A 17,562-nucleotide genomic window follows, 5' to 3' on the forward strand; every position below is an offset into this window, starting at 1 on the left:
TTAATCAGTTCCTTACTGACCAAATTCCTCTGAGTTTTTGCAAATGGGCTTGTGTACTTACTCCCGGACTCTACATGCCTTTTCTCTAGATGGACAAGACGTGACTGCTATTAACCCAAGGTCTGAGAGAAACCCAAACCATGTGAATGGTTCACAAACGCCCACGCCCCCTTCTTCCTGCGCGGGCCTTGCAGACAGGCCCGCCTGCACCCCGCCTCAGAGTGATTAATTAGCCAGCGATCTGCAACAACTCCTCTTCATGCCTAAATATTGTTTCAGCCTATCAGACTGTTAGTGCAGAGTAGGATAAATGACACCTCGGGTCTGGCGCACTGACCTGCAGGGCCTGCTGCTCATCCAGGCTCCAGACAGCCAGCGCCTTCTCTGCGGAGCCTGAGACGCCCCTGGCCTTCTGGGAGTCAAAGTCAAGGCCCATGACGGGCTCTGTGTGGCAGGCGATGCGGCTGCACACCTTCCGCTCGGAGACATCCCACAGGGCCACCGATCCATCCTCGTAGCCAGCCAGGAGGAGCGGGCGGGAGCTGGAGTTGGCCTACGGGCAACAGCACAGGTCAGCGCTGGAAGGGTCCTGGTGCGTTTTGGGGGCAAGGGACTTGAGAAATGGGCTGTCTCTCCTGGGAGTGGCCCAGCTGGGTAGCTGTTTCCCGTGTTCTTCACATGGCAATAACAATTCAGAGGCTCTGCACACCCCCCAGATGGCCGATCCCATTGGTACGGGGCCTGCACAGGCTGGTGTTGGGGTGCCCCAAGGACTGGGACTGGAGGGCACAGAGCTCCAGGTAAATTGGCATGCTCCGACCTTTCAGTGCACGCCCCTGCTCACCAGCCCAGGTCCCACCGGGATCACAGGGTGCTGCCAGGCCCTTTCCTCAGGCCGGAGACTCTCAACCACCCCTTGGTGGGGCCAGTCACCTGTCTACAGCCACCAAGCAAAGAAAATTGTGAGCTCTTTGTCAATGAAAAATGAACTTTCTGTGCTTTGTCAACGTCGCTGCGGAAGCCCCCCACCCCCGCCCTGATCCCTGGGCCGGGTGAGCCGCTGCGGCGCTGAGCTATTGTGATAAATGAGGGCACAGGTCAGAGGGCCTGCACCCTGGGCAGACGCCTCGTTTATCTAGCCTCTGTATCAACTCCAGAAGAGCACTGCAGGATTCCAAGTCACCCTGGCACCGAGAGTGGTGACACCATGCTTGGTACCCCGTCCTCAGAGACTACCAACAGGCGACACCTCCAGGACTGGTGCCCAGGTTGCTTCTGGGACAAAGAGCACACTCTGGCTGATGCCTTTTGCCCCTCACTTGTCTCGGCATTCCCTGCTGAGCTGCTGGCCTCATGTGAGTGTGAGAAATTACTGAGCACATCCCTTCCAACTGAGCTCCGGCTGGGCCTGGCCCTCAGCCTCTGGATGGTCAGCGCTGAGAATGGGGGCCAGAGGCGGCTGGTCAGTGAGACTGCCCCCGGTCACACTCAATTCGAGGACGGTCCACCATTGGCGGGCAAGGCTGGCACTGAGCAGAGCGCCTGGGTCTCACTCAGTGTGGGTCGACACAGGGCATCACACAGGCCCTGCTCGCCCACCTGCTGGAGCTGCTGTTAACGCGCTGTGTGGGTGTTTGTGCCCACCCAGAGGGGCTCTGGGCCCAGATGCTGCGTGTACCACACAGAGCACCTCCCACGGTGTTCCTGAGTGCTCAGAAAGAACCCGCCTTCGGCCAAGCAGGCAACCTGGTTTAACCAGAGGCACGAGGGTGTGTAACATGAGTGGACACCGCGTCCTCAACCTAGGAAGCAGAGAGTTCTCTGAGCATCAGAGGGAAACTGAGGCTGTGGGTGGAGTGCACATCATGGGGCCCAGTTAGCGATGGGAGCCAGGGGACGAGGGACACAGCCCTGAGCACTACACACAGCCACAGTGTACCCTCCCAGACCAGAGCTGGGTCAGTAGACACTTCTTGCATGTCCCTGAAAATGCTTGTACAGTCATTTTTTTCTGTGATGTGTTCGCACAAATACAAACATACAGGAGGAGCCTAAGGAAGTGAGTAGGGGTCCTGGGAGGGGCCTGTAACCTCCAGTGCTCCTCCCTGGGGCCCTGCAAGCTGACTGCTACACTCCCGCCATGGGCCCAACCAGGTGAGCAGTCCTGAGACTGGAGACCGGCCCGGAGACCGTGATCCGCGAGGGGTGGCGCAGTGCCCCCCACCGGCTTGTGTGCAGAGCCTGGTGGCTTCTGCCCCTGAGCAGCACAGGCTGGGAGGAGGGGAGCATACAGGCTTCCCTGCAGCATCCCTGATGGTACTGGTGTACTTTCCCTGTAGTTCTATAGCTGGGAAGAACCTCACTTTGGCTCTTTTGGTGTAAAATTTTTCACACCACTTGTTTCTGAAGTACAGAGTAATTTAAGGCAATGATCAGGCCCTCTGCTCAGGCAGCTGCTAGCAGACAGCTGTGCCTCTCTAAAGTGGGCCTCCCTTGCGAGCCACTGATCTGGGCCCAAGGCAGGGCAAGGGCCAGGTGAGAACAGTCCGGATGTGCTGTCTGAACCCCAAACAGAACTCGCACCAAGCCTGAGACCACGCCTGCTGGACCCCACCTCAGAGGCCGGCTGTGAGGAATTTGTCTGGGGCCCACTTGCGTCTGTTGCCTTTGGGACAGTGCTCTGATGTGTCCCCATCCACGCTGCCTTGGTCCAGCCTGCCCCCTGGCTCCCTGGGCACATTCTCCCCTCACCCAGGCCTCCTGACACTGCTGACACATTTTTTTTTGTCATCTCTACAGCCCAAGCCCACATGATGATGCCTGTGGCTTCCGGGTTCTGAACACCTCTAGTTCAGGGGCCACACACTACTGATCCACTGGCTGAGGCGCTACAGGGAGGCCAGAGCAGGAGCCAGACTGGCCTGCAGGGGCTCACCCAGTGGCTGCCAGGGAGCCTAGACGCTGAGCTCCAGCCTGCACCCCCTGCCTGCACTGCAGGCCTCTCCAGCTTCTTTCCTAGCATGCAGGGTCCCTGAGGCTCCCCACCCCCGTGACAGACTGCAGGTGTGACAGCGCTCCTATGGCCACAGGCCTTTGGTGGCCACACCCACAGGGCCACACTGACCTCCATGGGGTGTGGACCTTAAGTTACTACGAGGATTTGCCCGGTGACCCCACCCGTATGTGGCTGGGCCAGCCTGGAGGGACCCCAGCCAGCAGGTCCTGCCTGCAGCACCTTGAGGTGCTGAGGGGAGCCCCCAGCTCAGGCGGGGCCCCAGCTCTGAAGTGGGGGTGAACGACTCTGCACCAGGCTTGATTCCGGTCCTGTGTTGTGCACGGTAATCATCAGGACCGTGCAGGTCAGCCTCCCTGAGGGCAGAAATGAGAATGTCTCTGAAAGCTTCAAAAAAACCACCACTTCAGGCCACTCTGCCACACTCAGACTAATAAACTAACCTGGGTCTCCAGGTTTGAAGAGAAAAAAAAGGACATTTAAGATTAACACAGACTTTTCTTTCGTGTTGGATCCGTATCAACCAACAAAAACGCGATTTGTCCTCTGTCAACTATATTAATTACCTTAACAAGTTTGTACATCCCATTTGTACACATTTTTCCGCAGGAATTTTTACATGATTATGCAATGACACGGCTTCCAGGGAGTGGAGTCGGAGCGGATGCAGTCCCCGACGTCCTGCCCCGGGGCTGCAAGCACCGCAGCGACAGCAGCAGCAGGGCCTCGGGGGTACTTCCCACCAAGCTCCGCCACAAACCTGCTGGCACCAGGAGCTCAGTCTTCCAGGTGACCCTCGGAACCTTGCCTCCTCACCCCCAGGGGCTCCTCTGAGGGACTGCAGCAGCAGCAACACAGAGATCCGCAATGCCACAGGGAACGTTATCAAGGAAGAAACTACAGGAGGAAACCGACTACTAGAAAGGCCAGGGGATCTTTCTGGTCCTTAGACGGCAGAAGGCTTGGGACCGGGCCTCTGGGGTGCCTGTCCCCATGAATCCTGCCGGGCACGAGCACACCTCCAAACTGCCTGAGCCCATCTGGTCTCACTCTCAGGGAGAGTTCAAACAAGCACTGAGGCATGAGGCAGGAGTTGCCTGCGCCTGATTCTGGACCGGCACAGGGTGGCCCTCAGAAGGTGCTGGTCAATGGGACAGTGCTGAGAAAACGGCCTGTGGGCAGCACTGCTGCGATGGGCACTGGTCAGTGACCTGCTACCCCCGGTGTCTGCCACGGCCAAGACGCTGCCCGACATTCTTTCTAAGTGAAGGCACCAGACCATTTGCTCTGCTGAGCCAAACATGAGCGACCCAAAGAGTGGGCGTGCACACTTTGAGCCAGTGTTGACCTCTGGGGCGCTGGGGTTCAGCCTTGAGGGGAGCCAGGGCCTCTGGTGGAGGTGGGCAGGTCCGGGAGGACCCCTCCCCAGGCTTCAGGAGCAGAAACCCATCCTGCTGGGCCTGGGGACTGTGACTGTCCCCCTCACCCCCTGGCCTCCCAGCTTCCGCTACCAGCCCCAGGGGAAGCCTCCTGACCCTCGCTAATCAAAAAGAACAGTTGAGAAAGAAGAAAACAGCAGTGGATCAGAAATTCCAAGTGTAGCTGTAGGGAAAGTCAGCATATTAAGCCCACTCCTGCCTCTCTGAGGCAAAAAAAGTCACAAAAATGAGAATCCCCAGCACAGCTGGCCGTGCAGGTTAGTTGGTACTCCCCACCCAGTCTTGTGCAGAGACACGGACCGCCGTGCGGAAAGGAGCAGAGCCTCTTCCTGGGAGGGGCCGTCTCAGCTGACTCAGCTGTCCCTCCTTACGGCACTGGCAGGGGGTGTCCCCACTACCCCCAGCCCTGCCTGTGGAGGACAGCACAAGCGACGCTTGCCCTGGGGCAGTGCAGGAGCATCTTTACGAGCAGCATGAGGGGAGCAGGGGCTGCCAGTGACAGGCTGTGGTGGAATCAGCGAGCACACATTCTCCCAAGGGGCTAATTGTCCTGCTGGTTCCAGGACAAACCAAATCCTGAATGGGGCATGATTCAGGGCCTGGCGGGTGTGGCTGACAGGGCGTGGCTGACGTGCACTGGGCCTTACCTGCCACAGCTCCAGGCACATGGGCATGCCTGGCTTGGCATCTGCCTCTGGCTTCAGGGTGCACACTGACGTCTTGGATGGCATCTCCAGAATCTGAATCTGACAGTAAGAAAACAAGTTGATTTGGGCCGGCGCCAAGTTGAGTCTGTTCTATACAAACAAGAGAATTTTAAGGCGATTAGCCAAGACTGCTGCGAGTTTCTGTCTGCTCCCGGTAGGAACCTGGGAGCCCAGCCTCCTAATTAGGCCGCACAGGCTCATGGGCTCCAGTGCTACCAGCCTTGCGAAACAATGTGCATGGCGTCATTCCTGAGTGACCGGCACATCCCTCTGAGTAGCATTCCCGCCCAGAGGCTGCCTCCGGCCTCTCCCAATTTTCCCTCCTTGCTGAGCAGGAGGCCCGGCTCACTAAGCACTGCCTCAGCTCGCCCACTCTCCTGACCTCTGCGTGTTCCTGCTGTGGGTTTTACATGGGAACGACTCTGCACTCTTGGGCATAGCAAATGGTACAAAGACTTGTACAGAGACCACTTGGGAACCCACCACCCAGCCTAGGAAATAACTATGGCATGCACCTTGGGAAGCTCTGTTTGGAGCCTGGCCATACCCAGTACCCCGCACCTCTACCCTGGGAGCCGTGGCTGTATTTTGTGTCATCTGAACTGGGCTGGCAGGTGTGCCCCGCTGCTCTGCACAGCCAGCTCACATTCAGGCCTATCCACCAAGTTGGGCCAGGCTCTGTCCCCACCATCAGCAGGGGACAGCCAAGGCCACAAGGAACAGGCTCAGAAGTTGAAGCCCCACAGACTGGAACTGGGCTCCCAGCCATCTGCATCCCTCATGCCTCAGCTCCCTCATCTGCCAAGGAGGGACCAGGGTGCTGGTCCTGCAGGGCCTGGAAGAGGAGAGGGGCTCTCATGAGACTCAGGCCTGCTGCTCCGTGGGGGTGGGTGGGAGAGGGTTCAGCCGGCCCTTGGCTCCCCATGCTGCAAGCAGCTCCACCAACGTCACAGCAGCAACGTGTGGCCACCATGGAGCCACACACCACCCCTCACTGACACAGAGGTGTCCTCTGGTTTGCAAACGAGGTCTGAGTTCCAGAAGAGTCGAGGACGCTGAGGGGACAGCTGGCCTGCTGTCTGATACCTAGAACACAGAACCCTGAGCGCAGAGAACTGGAGGCAAGCTTGAGTTGTGTGAGTATGGCCGAGCGGCTCTCACTGATGCACACAGAAGAACAGGCCGGAGTCCCAGTTCTGCCACGCGTGTGCTGGGAGCCATGCCTGAGGGCAGCTGTGGTCTGGTCCTCTCAGCTTCGAGGCTCTGCAACAGGCCCCATGCCTGCCTCCATGCATGGGTGGCACATCCACAGGCCGGGGCTAGGGGTGCGCTCTGGGCAGGGCTCTCACCAGAGCCTTGCAGAGCGAGCCAGCACCAGCACTGCTAGGAAGGGTGAGTCCCAGGGCTCCTGCTGGTGTGCACACACAGGCACACAAATACAAATCACTCACATATGCACACACACAAGCACAGGTCCCCCATCACCATAGGGACAGCATCTACCCTGGGTGAGTTGGCCCTCCCTGCCCACAAAGGAGACAGAAAAGGACAGAAGTGACATGAGACATTGTAACTGTCATGAAATAAAAGGCTGCCAGAAAAAGGACCCGGAATAGCAAAGATGCTCAAGAAGCTCTAGCAAAATGAAAAGAAAGATAAGAAAGACGATGTTGACAACCAAGTCACAGTGGCAACATGTGTGACCCGGAAGTAAAAAGAAAACTGCAGAGAAAGGAGAGGGCTCTTGGAGCCCTTCTGTTCTCTGTGGTGAGTGACACCGACTCGGGACAGGCTTATTCCCCGAGAACCGCAGCTCACAACGGAGGCAGGCCAGCACCCAGCCAGGGTGGCTCACCCAAGAGACAGACACTCTCGTCAGTCCCCACACCTCGAATACCCCAACCCTATACAAGGGCAACGCAGCCACCTTCAGCTGAGTGGTGGGCTGCCCCTGGCGGCTTCATCGAGCAGGAGTGAGCTATCCGCCACCGCGCTGCGGGGGGCAGTCTGGAAGGCACAGACCACGCGGCAAAGGCAGGACACTCGGCTTCCTGCTCTGTGCGCTGTTCTGCTTCTTGCATTGTTTGGATTTCTTAAAATGAGATTTGTTCCTTTTTGTCACTGTATCAGGAGGACAGGCTGGTTCCAAGATGCTGAGTAGCTGGAAGGGGAAGAGGAAGCCACAGGAGAGGGATGTTGCCAGAGAGAGTCTGCACAGGTCTGCCCCTTGGGTGGCCTGGCACACAGGTCCACAGGTCAGTGAGGGATGGCCCATCCTGGCCTTCGGGCTCAGGAAGACCCCTCTGGCGGCAGTGAGGAGGGACCCAAGAAGAAGGGGATGGGATGGGGGGTGAGTTATCCAGCAAGTCTGCTCTGGTCGGGGGAGAGGGGCCAAGGGGGAATGAGGACAGCCCCAAGGCCTGAGGTAGGGCCATAGGAAAGAGCAAGGAGCACGGGGACCAAGAGGCTGCGGCCCAAGGACCAGGGCAGGCCCAGTGGCCTGTGCTCAGAGCCTCCTGCAGTCGCTGGCGAGCTTTCCATCTGGCATTCAACTACGACTTCTGTTACCAAGAGGGAAAATGTTTGGTTTGAGCAAGCGTGGCCCCCCCAGGCGGCCAAGTGGGGTAGGGGCACATGCTCCCCTGCCATTGTCTGGGCACAGGCCAGCGATGCTTTTCCAGGGCCCCGTCTGGGCAGATTCCAGGTAGGAACATGGAAAATAACCATTTTCCCAGGATGTGCAAGGTCCCTGGACTGGCTGCTCCTGAAAACCATGGATGCTGCCAGAGCTGGGGCCCAGGAGGTCAGTTAAAATCAGCCATGAGCAGAAGGGATGAGTGGTTTTCGGGACTAGGCCTGGGAAAGGAGGGTGGGGCTGGAGGGCAAGGGCAGGAGGAGGGACGAGACTGGCCAGAAGTCCTGGGGAGGCTGAGGTGGAAGACAGCACTCAGAGCCCTGGCCTGGGCGGGGGGGGGGGGGAGAGCTGGCTCGGCCCACAGGCTGGTCTCAGCGTGTGCGGCCCAGGAGGCAGGCTGGGCTGCCCGGCTCCTGCCCTCCCCAGGGAAGCACACCTTTCTTTTCATAGTAATAAAGCTTTTAACAGGGTTTTGGCAAATTGGCAAGAGAAGTGTATGTAGCTCCTAATTGGTGAGTTAAATGCAATCATGAACAAATAAATGCCTGTTCCTATCTCATTATTTATGAGCTGAATGTGCTTTAAGACAAACGGCCCTTCCTGGGCGGGGGCCAAACCGCCCCATGAGTACAGGCCTCAGGTCCCTGCCCAGCGCTGCCTGCTGAGCAAGCTCTCCGGGCCAGCAGGGGACACCGGGAGACGATGGGAGTGGGTGGTAGACAGAAGGCTCCCATTTCCTACTCACCATCCCACCCCCACCTGCAGATGGGACCCCAGGCCATCCGATCACTTCTCACCAGAGTTTCTTCTCCCATGTCCCTTCAGCTCCCCCAGGAGCTGGTGCCTCTAGCCACACCTCCTCCTCTACCAGGCTTCCCGATATCTGCCCCCATGTGGGGCACTGCTTCCCTTGGGGGATTCTGCCTCTTTGGCCCCCAGGCTGTGGACACCACTGTGCAGTCTGACCAGTGTCTCCACCACTAACCACTGCTGTCCACTCTGACGTGAGCGCCATCTGACAGTGACCTCCAAGGCTCTGTCACACCCACCTCATCCTCCAGCCCCATCCTCTGATGCTCCCCCACTCCCCTGTGTCCCTCTGTCCTGCAGTTGCCACCCAGGTGCCAGCCCTTACCCCCCAGATCCTAGTCCTGCCCATGGCCTCTCACACCAAGGCCCCATTCTGCTCCCCAAAAGACTGCCCTCCCCTACCATCCTGGCTCACAGGCTCACTTCAGCTTTACCAGGGCCTTGGTCTGTCTTCCACCACCTCCTGCTGGCCTGTTGGGGACCTGCCGGCATGCATGCCTGCTCCTGAGCCCTCTGAAGACCTGTCTGGGCTGCCTCTCCCCCAGTACTCCTGATGGCCTCAGCCTTGACACCTGTCCACCTGCACTGGGCTGGGTGCCTGGACCTGCCACAGACACTAGTCACCCCTCTCACTGCCAGGGCCATCTCACAGGTGACCAGGCGAATGCCCATCCCCAGGTCCTGGAGCTGCTATCCAGTAGACAGACCCAGACCTGCCCCACAGCTCCCCGGGGGCCTGGGGCCAGCCCAGCATTCCCCCAACCAGGTGCTAATAATGGGTGTACCCACATAGGGGAAACTGAGCCTCCAGGGACTCGTGAACAGGGGCTGGTACTCACCTCATCTCTGCCACTCCCGGGCACAGCCAGCATCCAGTGCTGTGGGCCCCTGGCCAGGACGGAGCCCTTGCAGAAGCCTACGCTCTCCAGGCCCACAGAGTCCACGATGGTGTTTCTGCCCTCCGCTAGGTCCCACAGGCACAGCTTCAGGTCCCGGCCCTGACTGCAAAACCGAGTGAAGAAACGGGCCGTGAGCCTTCCCGGTGAGCAGCCCGCACATCCCACCTGGCCAAACGTCCACATGCTGTCACCAACCTGAGGCCACAGAAAGGCAGGGGACGCTTTCTAGAGTGGCGCCGCAGCTAGCACCAGATCATGGGCTGGGGCACCTCAGCCAAGGACGAGCTTCTCAGCCCCCATGTTCACATGTGTGCCTGTGTCTGTGACGCCCAATGCCTGGTACACTCGTAGGCATCCCAGGGATGCGCCACTGACGGAGGCCCATGTGGTTTTCCAGCCACTCCCCACACGGCCAAAGCAAGTGCCCTCCCCACTTCCCTCCCTTTGCGAATTAACTTTGACCACCTGGCAATCCCACCCTCAGGTATTCTACCAAGTGACTTTGAAAACTGCATTCACACAGAAGCCTGTACATGAACGCTCATGGCAGTCCTGCGCACAACGGCCCAAGCTGGAAGTGACTCTTCAGCAGGAGACTGGATGAGGAACTGTGACGGATCCGCACCGTGCAATTCCACTTAGCAGCAGAGGAACAGACCGGGCCACACGCAACAACCTGCCCGAACCTCGGGTGCATCTTGCCAAGTGAAGGGAGCCAGAGGCAAAAGGCCACACGCTGCATGATTCCAGTGGTGTGAGCTTGTAGAAGAGGTCGGGATGGAGGACCTCGGGGCACTGCCCACGGAGGTGTGGCACAGGTCTCTGCAGGGTGCGGCCTGCTCTATGTGGCCCCCGGCGGCCCGAACATGACTGTGGGCACCATCAAGCCCACAGATCTACGCCACGAAGAGCAAGCTTCACTGGGTACACATCAGAAACAACAACGAGGACGCCAGGGTCCCAGAGTGAACGCAGGCTGTGACAAACACGGGGCGCACTGCATGCAGTGGGAGGGTGGACGGGGTCTGACCTGAGGAATTTGGGACAAGTGTGTCGACTCGATACTTACTGCAAGGTTAGAGGCAAGACAACTGTACGGAAACACAGGGCTCTAGTTGGTCCACCCATTTCCCGCAGGGCTGTGGGCTGGCAATTCTGAAACCTCTCTCTGTATACAGCGGGGTTGGACAGAGAAGTACATAAGCAGTGGGGAGCAGGGGCCAGGTGTCTCCTGTCACAGAAAAGCGGTCGCCAAGAAGCCCAGGGGAGGAGAGATGGACCCACAGTTTGGGATCTAGATCAGAGATGCCGGTATAAATACATGTTTATCCCAAATCACATTCAGCTGGACAGACACAGAGGCGCACACGGACTACGCCTGAGAGGACCTGGAAGCAATGACACCCTAGCAGTGACGAGTGCGCCTTGCACCCTGGTCTGCTCTCTTCCCCTTTCTTTAAAAAGAAGAACCAGGTTTCAGCAGAAATGGCTGGAGTGTTGGGGGTCGGGGGGATGCCAAGAAGAGTTCTGAGCATCTTGTGCCCAGAAAGTAAGACATACTTTTAAAATAAAATGAAGGATGGGGGCACACCCAAAGGACCCAGGCGCCAAAGCTGGAACAATCTGAGCAATAAAAGAAATAACCGCAGTGTGGAATTATAACTGAGGAATACACTAAATCTCCATGAGCCCAGACTCATGAGGCAACACACAAATACATGAAGAGGAGATAAACCCACCTTACAGAATTCTAATTAAAGTAGAACGCTACCAAGAGTAGGGGTGCGGGGCACACCAAGCCCCCGTGAGAGCGCCCCAGTGGTAACTGTGCTGACGGACGCCAGGGTCAGTGGGCGAAACTTGAGGAGAAACAGGACATGCGCATCGCCTCAGCGCCTCCCAGATGCTTACCCCTCACTGCGGAGGCTTGGACACAACCAGTCCTGGGCCCGCCTCAATTCTCACCTCCCTGTCCCTTGAGGAGGGTCCTTGTTGGACATAGGGACTCATCTCCAAGGAGGCCAGTAAGCAGAGGGAAATGTCTCTGAAGGTAGGATACCTGCAGACACGCCCTGACCAGGTGACCAAGGTGACCCTCACCAGAGATGACTCCTGTGGATGTCACAGACCCCTAGATGCTGGGATGAGGCTCCTTGGCCTTGGCTCCTCTGCAGGTTTCCTCCTGAAAGGGCAGCAACCCATCTAATCCTGAGAAACCACGAGGCGAACCTACCATGGGGGGAATTCTACAAAACTTCTGACCAGTGCCTCTTCCCAAGAGTGAGGTCAGGAAAGACAAGGGGAAGGGAAGCCAGCCTAGACCACAGGGGATGAAGGAGCCGTGACCACTCGGTGGGGCCCAGAGGAGAAAAGGATATTGTGGGGGACCAGAGAGCCCCACAAGGCCCAGTGTCTCGGTGCCGGTGCTGCCACCAGTGTTATGACAGACCAGGAGACGCCCCGGCTGCCAGGACTTGCTGCTGAGCAGATCGCTGCTTTCGCCAGGCGACCCACAGTAGCTCAGGTCCTGTCCACATCTCGGGTCCATTTTGGAGAACCCACAACGCTGACATTAAAATGCCTGAGCATCTGGAGGGCTAAGAATGACACGGCACTCCTAAGGATTGGGCTGACGCTATGCCCTGCTGGACTGTGAGGAGGCAGGTGTGGCAGTGTCCTCGACATAGGACAGACCAGAGCCTAACACGAGAGAGACACACGTTCACACCCGGAGGCGTCTGACTCACGGTCAACGTGGCGGTCATGCGGTAAGCAAAGGGCTGGCCTATTTTTAAGTCGCTTTTTATTTGGAATGTTTTGAACCCACAGAACAGTTGTGAGGATGGTAGGATGACCTCCCACACCTCTGTCACTCGCCCCCTGATTGCTAACGCTGTACACACTCTCTCCTGGCCTGATGCCCATCACCCCAGATGATCCTCACACAGGGAGAGCCGCACCCAGAAGCTCCTTGGCCCCAGGTGGCTGTGAGGGGTGGGGGCGCTTACTGCACTTGAATGAGTGCAGCCTGGAGCTCCTGAACAGCCCAACACACACATACAGGACGTCCCACCCATGGGTACGGTGTCCACCCAGCAGACACGTGTGTGCCTGGCACCAGGAGGCCTAGCCGAGAGCCTTCTCCCACCTTATCCACAGCAGGCCCAGGTGGACAACTCAGATCTCCACCGACAACAGAACACAGGTCATCTGGGTGCGTACATCCACAGAACACACAGAAAAAGCCTGCATAGGGCGCTGCAGCCACATGCCCATCAGTGGGTCTCACAAAGACAGAGCTGAGTGAAAAAGTCAGACGCAACTGGAAGCTGTTCTGTGTGGCTCTGCTTTTTTGAGTTAAGAAAACACACAGACAAAATGAGCCTCTGCCTTTTGGAGATGAACATTCAGATGGTACAGATGAGGGAGGCACGAGACGGGGGCAGGGCAGACAGCAGGCTGGCAGAGCTCTGCTTCCTGCTGGGAGTGGTGACACAGGTGTCCACTCTGTGATAATACAGCAGTCTGCAAACTTGTTCTGTGCACTTTTCTGTGAGTACGTTGCATCTCACAGTAAAACAGGCCAGAGACATATGCACCCAGGTGGCTGTCGTGAGCACAGGTGTGTCCTCGAGTCTGTGGATGGGGCTGGGGGTGTCCGTGGAGCTGCCCCTGGGCTTTCTGAAGCCCTGTGTACAGCCTGGCGAAGGCCGGGGCCCTCTCTCCTCGCTCCTCGCTTTCTGTCCTCCAGCCTCTCCTTGACATGAAAGCTCACCTTCCTCCCTCAAGAGCCACTTCGGAGACTTGGCTTCCAAACACAGCTGGGCGCGTGGCCTCTAGTGCAACGTAAATGCACCTGTGCATTCCAAACACCTGCACAGTCTGCACTGGAGACCTCTTCACCCACAGGTTCCCTGCCTGGAGGGGGGCCAGCACAGTGCCATTCCAACTGGAAGGAAGGGTGCCATCAACACCCCCTCACCAGGAACTTGCCACCCTGCACCATGCTGGCCCAGATTTCCGTGGAGTGAAGTCTCAGAGTAGGGTGTCAGGCACCAAGCACTTGGCCAGGGGCTCCCAGATGACAGCCCAAGATGCCTGGGCCCTGGAAGAACAGGAGGCCCAGAAGGGCATACACTGGAGCTGAAAATTCTGCAGGAACATTTATAAATGGCAGCTCCCAGTACAAGAGGCTTAGTGGGGTATTTGGACATGACAGGTGTTGTATTATCAGGGAAAGACCCACACTGCAAGGGCCCTGCGCACCACACATGGTTGGGGGGCATCTGGGCTGCCTGGCATGGGGGACAAGGCCATGCGAGGGGACAACATGCACACGTGTCTAGGGCCACGGCCTTCCAGAACACCTCTGGTTTCTCGGTCACCTTCGAGTCACCTTCAGGTTGGTAGGAGCAACATGAGTCTGGCATAGAAGTGCTTTGCACACCAGTGGAGTCCCAGCAGGCCTCGTGCTCTGGGCACTGGCTCCATGGTGCACAGACAAATGTCCAGGATCCAAGTCCAGAGCAGGAGAGCAGGCCAGTCCTGGAGTGGTGGGGCACAGTGTGCTGGAGAACGGCACTGCGATTCAGCAGGTCCTTGGGTTGGGGCAGCCATCCCCGAATGGGGGCAGACGTCAGCATGACCCAAGACAATGACTAGCTCTAACGGCTAGGCAGGCATCTGACCCCCTGCACACTTTCCTGGTCTGTGCCCTGTCCTGTCCTTCTTTCTCTCACCATGGGAAGCAGGGAAGCCCCTCCCATCTTGCTCTCTCACCAACTTGCCCCTTCCTGTCGCCTACTGGCCCACTTCTGTCCGGAGTCCCTGGCCTGTTGCCTCCACAAGGCGAAAGCAGCAGTGTGGGAACAGAGCCACTCTGCTGCCCAGCCCTCAGCACCTCACAGCACCTCGTGACACTTACAGACTGGGCCTGCCACAGCCTCGGCGAACGCCCTTGCTCCTGCCATTTCCTGCTGGCCCCTGGCTAGCCAGCCCTGAAGGCTGTAGATGTGGGCAGCTATGCGTAGATGAGTGCCACTGGAGGTGTGCAGGGCATCTCCCTAGCCAGCCTGGCGAGCTTTAGATTCAGGCTGTGTGTGCTGCCCTGGTGCCCAGTCTTCACCACCTCGAAAGAAGATGGCTTCATGGCCATGGAGAAGGTCACCTGGCAGAGTGGTGCCGTGACACCAGAGCCCAGGGCCTGTAGGAGGGAAGCTGAGGTTCCTCCAATGAGAAGCTCAAGTTCAGTCTCAGGACGCTGGCTCCCACCACTGGGGAGCTGTAGCAGGCCAGGCAGGCTCTGCTTAGGCCACAGAGCCATCCTACACGTTCAGCAGGCCCTCTGTAGGGGGCGCCAGTCGGGACAGCATGTGGTACACCCCAGACGCACTGTCTCAGGATGGGCTGGGAGCAGAGATCACACCCTGTTCTGCTGTTGGGGGAAGGGCAGCCCAAATGGCTGGGGGAGACCACGAGGGCCTCAACCTGGCCCCCAATGAGGGCCACGCCTGGCTCTTTTGGGACTGCCAGCGAGACCTACCTGAGGAGCTGGGGCCCCTGGGGCAGTGTCTGCAGCCAGATCACACACTGACCCCTGTGCCCATCCAGGGTGGCGAGCGCCCTCCGTGTCTGCAGGCTCCAGATGTGCACCAGCCCGCTCAGGGACCTGTTCAGGCAAGTGCAGGCGCAGGGTCAGGAGGAAGCACTGCGGAGGGTGGACATGTCCAGCACACTCCGCAGGGCTGGTCTGGAGGCCACACCGCTGGTGGACCAGGTGTTTTAGCTGCTTGAGATTTTAGCTCAGACGAGAGTTCTAATTTCGAACTAAGGGTAAAAGTGGCACATGCTCCTCTTCCAAGGGGCCACAGGAGCCTCCGAGGGCCCCTAAGCAGGGCCTGCCTCTCAGAAGAGGGAGGGAGGGCTGCCACTGACAATGCACCCCAGGTGGCACCTGTAACAGCACAGGTGTGTGTCCCTGCATCCCCAAGCAGGTGAGGCCCCAGGGGACAGCATGTTGAGAGGGCTGTAGAAGTGTGCCTGGGCAACAGGCAGCCTGAGCCCCTCAGTAGGACCCCCAAACAAGCACCTAGCTCATTGCCAGCACCCCAAACTTCACCCTGGGCTGGCCCCGGGGGTGGGTCCCCAGCAGCTACTCACCCTGAGAGGAGGAGTGGGTGCCCCTGTCCCTGGGCTCCTTCACAGAAATGCAGTGCATGCACTGCTGACTGGGTTCCTCGGAGGACAAACTGCGGGTCTGGTGGCGGGGACGGCCGGGCCGCCATGCTGGGTGGGGGTGTAGTCACCTGTGGACCGAGACAGGGTATGAGTGACGGACCCACCTGTCCACCTTCAGAAAAGCAGCAGGAGGCCTCCCTGGACACTGCCTACTCCCTCTTCCATCTGCCTATTAGCCTCTGCATATAGTGGGGCCACCCTCGTTCCAACAGGTGTCATCCCGGGGTCACATCTGCCCGGCACAGAGCCCTCCACTGGCCTCTAGGAATTCCAGACCAGCCACCAGCTGTGCCTTCTGGCTCCCTGTCTCCCACTGGCCACTGGAGCAGCTCTCCTTGTCCAGGCTGGGCAGAGGTCCTGACTTTGGGCCTGGCTGAGTCCTACCTTTGGTCCAGGCCTCACTCCAGCTTCTCCCTCAGGGAGCATATCTCATCTAACCCTCCCAGTGAATTCAGAGTGCGGGAGGTCCCAGGCTGCCAGAGGGGTGAGCAGAACCAGAAGATGGAGTGGGACCTCTTCCTCACAGGCACTGCAAATGCTGCCTGATGGGTCTTGAGCCTGAACACCTACAATGGCTAATTGTCACTGCCACCCTTCAAGGAGGCAGCACTCTTTACTGTTGGGGACAGGACAGCCCAGTGAGCTGCCCTAGGCTCCTGAGGCTCAGGTCTGGCGTGCTCCAGAGCCTGCTGCTGCCAGAAGGGGCAGAGGGGCCGGTGCAGCAGTGCATGGGTGGGGGCAGGGTACTGAATCGCCCTGCCGCTACCCAGGAGGGTTGCTATAGCAGATGAGAGACCCTTCCTCATATCGCTGGTCCTGTGTTTAAGGCCTGCTGGGGTTCATCCACCCCAAAGGAAACTATGCCTAGTGTCCCCACCAAGCTTACCCTAACCACCCAATCCTGCAGAGTCCCCAGAGGCCTGTGTCCTTTCATGCCACCTCAGTCTCACAGGCAGCAAGGGACTCAACAGTGCAGGGGTGGCTGTTCTCAGCAGGTGTGTGTGTGTCGGGAGGGGCAGAACCAGAAGTGGCCTGCTCCAACAGTCAGGGGGCACATCTGTCTGCCCGCAGGTCTGGGCTGGGCTGAGGATGCTGGACTCTGGGACAACTCCCAACCCACCTGCCTCCAGCCTGTACACAGGGCAGGGAGGAGCCGTGTACTCGGACATGATAGCAGCCACAGACATCAGAGGAACCGGGGCAGGTAAGACAGGAAGGGTTCCTCCAGCAGAGAGCCTTGGCCGAGCAGCTGATGCCGGGGGTTGAGAGGGTTCCAGGCCTAGGACGGAGGCCCGTGCAGGAGGGGCTGCAGGCCGTGGCTGCGCACATGCATGGGCAGCAGAGGCAGCAGGGGTGTGGGCACTAGTCCAGGCCCCAGGTCAACTGTGCCCTCAACCAGCAAGCCCTGCACTTCCCCTCCTTAAAAGCATCCGGGTCCTTTCCTTCTGGTCTGTCTTCGGAAGAGAGCCAGGAGCAGTTTGATTGGAGCAAAAGGTTCAAAACACCTAAGAAATGCCACTGTTGAAGTAGCCAGGGACCCCATGGGGCTCTAGGTCACCTGAAAGCAGAAGGCGAGCAGCAGCCAGATCCTGGAAACCACCAGGGCCTGTGCAAGTGGGCAGGGAGGACCTGGACACAGAGACCCGTGGGAGGTCACTGCCAGCGCCCAAGTGAGGTCTGGCCACCATGAGGCAAGTGGAAGGAGAGCTGGGTCCTAGATTCTAATGACTGAGAATGATACTCCAGGGCCAAAGCCACCAGCCTTTGACTCCAGGGTGGACAGTCACCCTTACTGGCCACTCTACCACTAGATCATGCCTCT

The 17,562-nt window shown here is 58.5% G+C and overlaps 1 protein-coding gene across 1 annotated transcript in view; it reads right to left on the reverse strand.

Moving 5' to 3' along the window:
* Positions 1-17,562, reverse strand: part of GNB1L (G protein subunit beta 1 like) — a 59,848-nt gene that overhangs the window by 16,251 nt on the left and 26,035 nt on the right. The window contains exons 2-6 of the mRNA XM_024557510.3: positions 15,663-15,808; positions 15,046-15,171; positions 9,444-9,606; positions 5,100-5,198; positions 338-553 (exon numbers count right to left, since the gene is read on the reverse strand). Coding sequence (XP_024413278.2) covers positions 338-553; positions 5,100-5,198; positions 9,444-9,606; positions 15,046-15,171; positions 15,663-15,787 — 729 coding nt within the window. The 5' untranslated portion in view covers positions 15,788-15,808. The remainder of the gene's footprint in view (positions 1-337; positions 554-5,099; positions 5,199-9,443; positions 9,607-15,045; positions 15,172-15,662; positions 15,809-17,562) is intronic.

This window comes from Desmodus rotundus, chromosome 7, assembly GCF_022682495.2.
Source record: "Desmodus rotundus isolate HL8 chromosome 7, HLdesRot8A.1, whole genome shotgun sequence".
In the NCBI taxonomy this organism is placed as follows: Eukaryota; Metazoa; Chordata; class Mammalia; order Chiroptera; family Phyllostomidae; genus Desmodus; species Desmodus rotundus.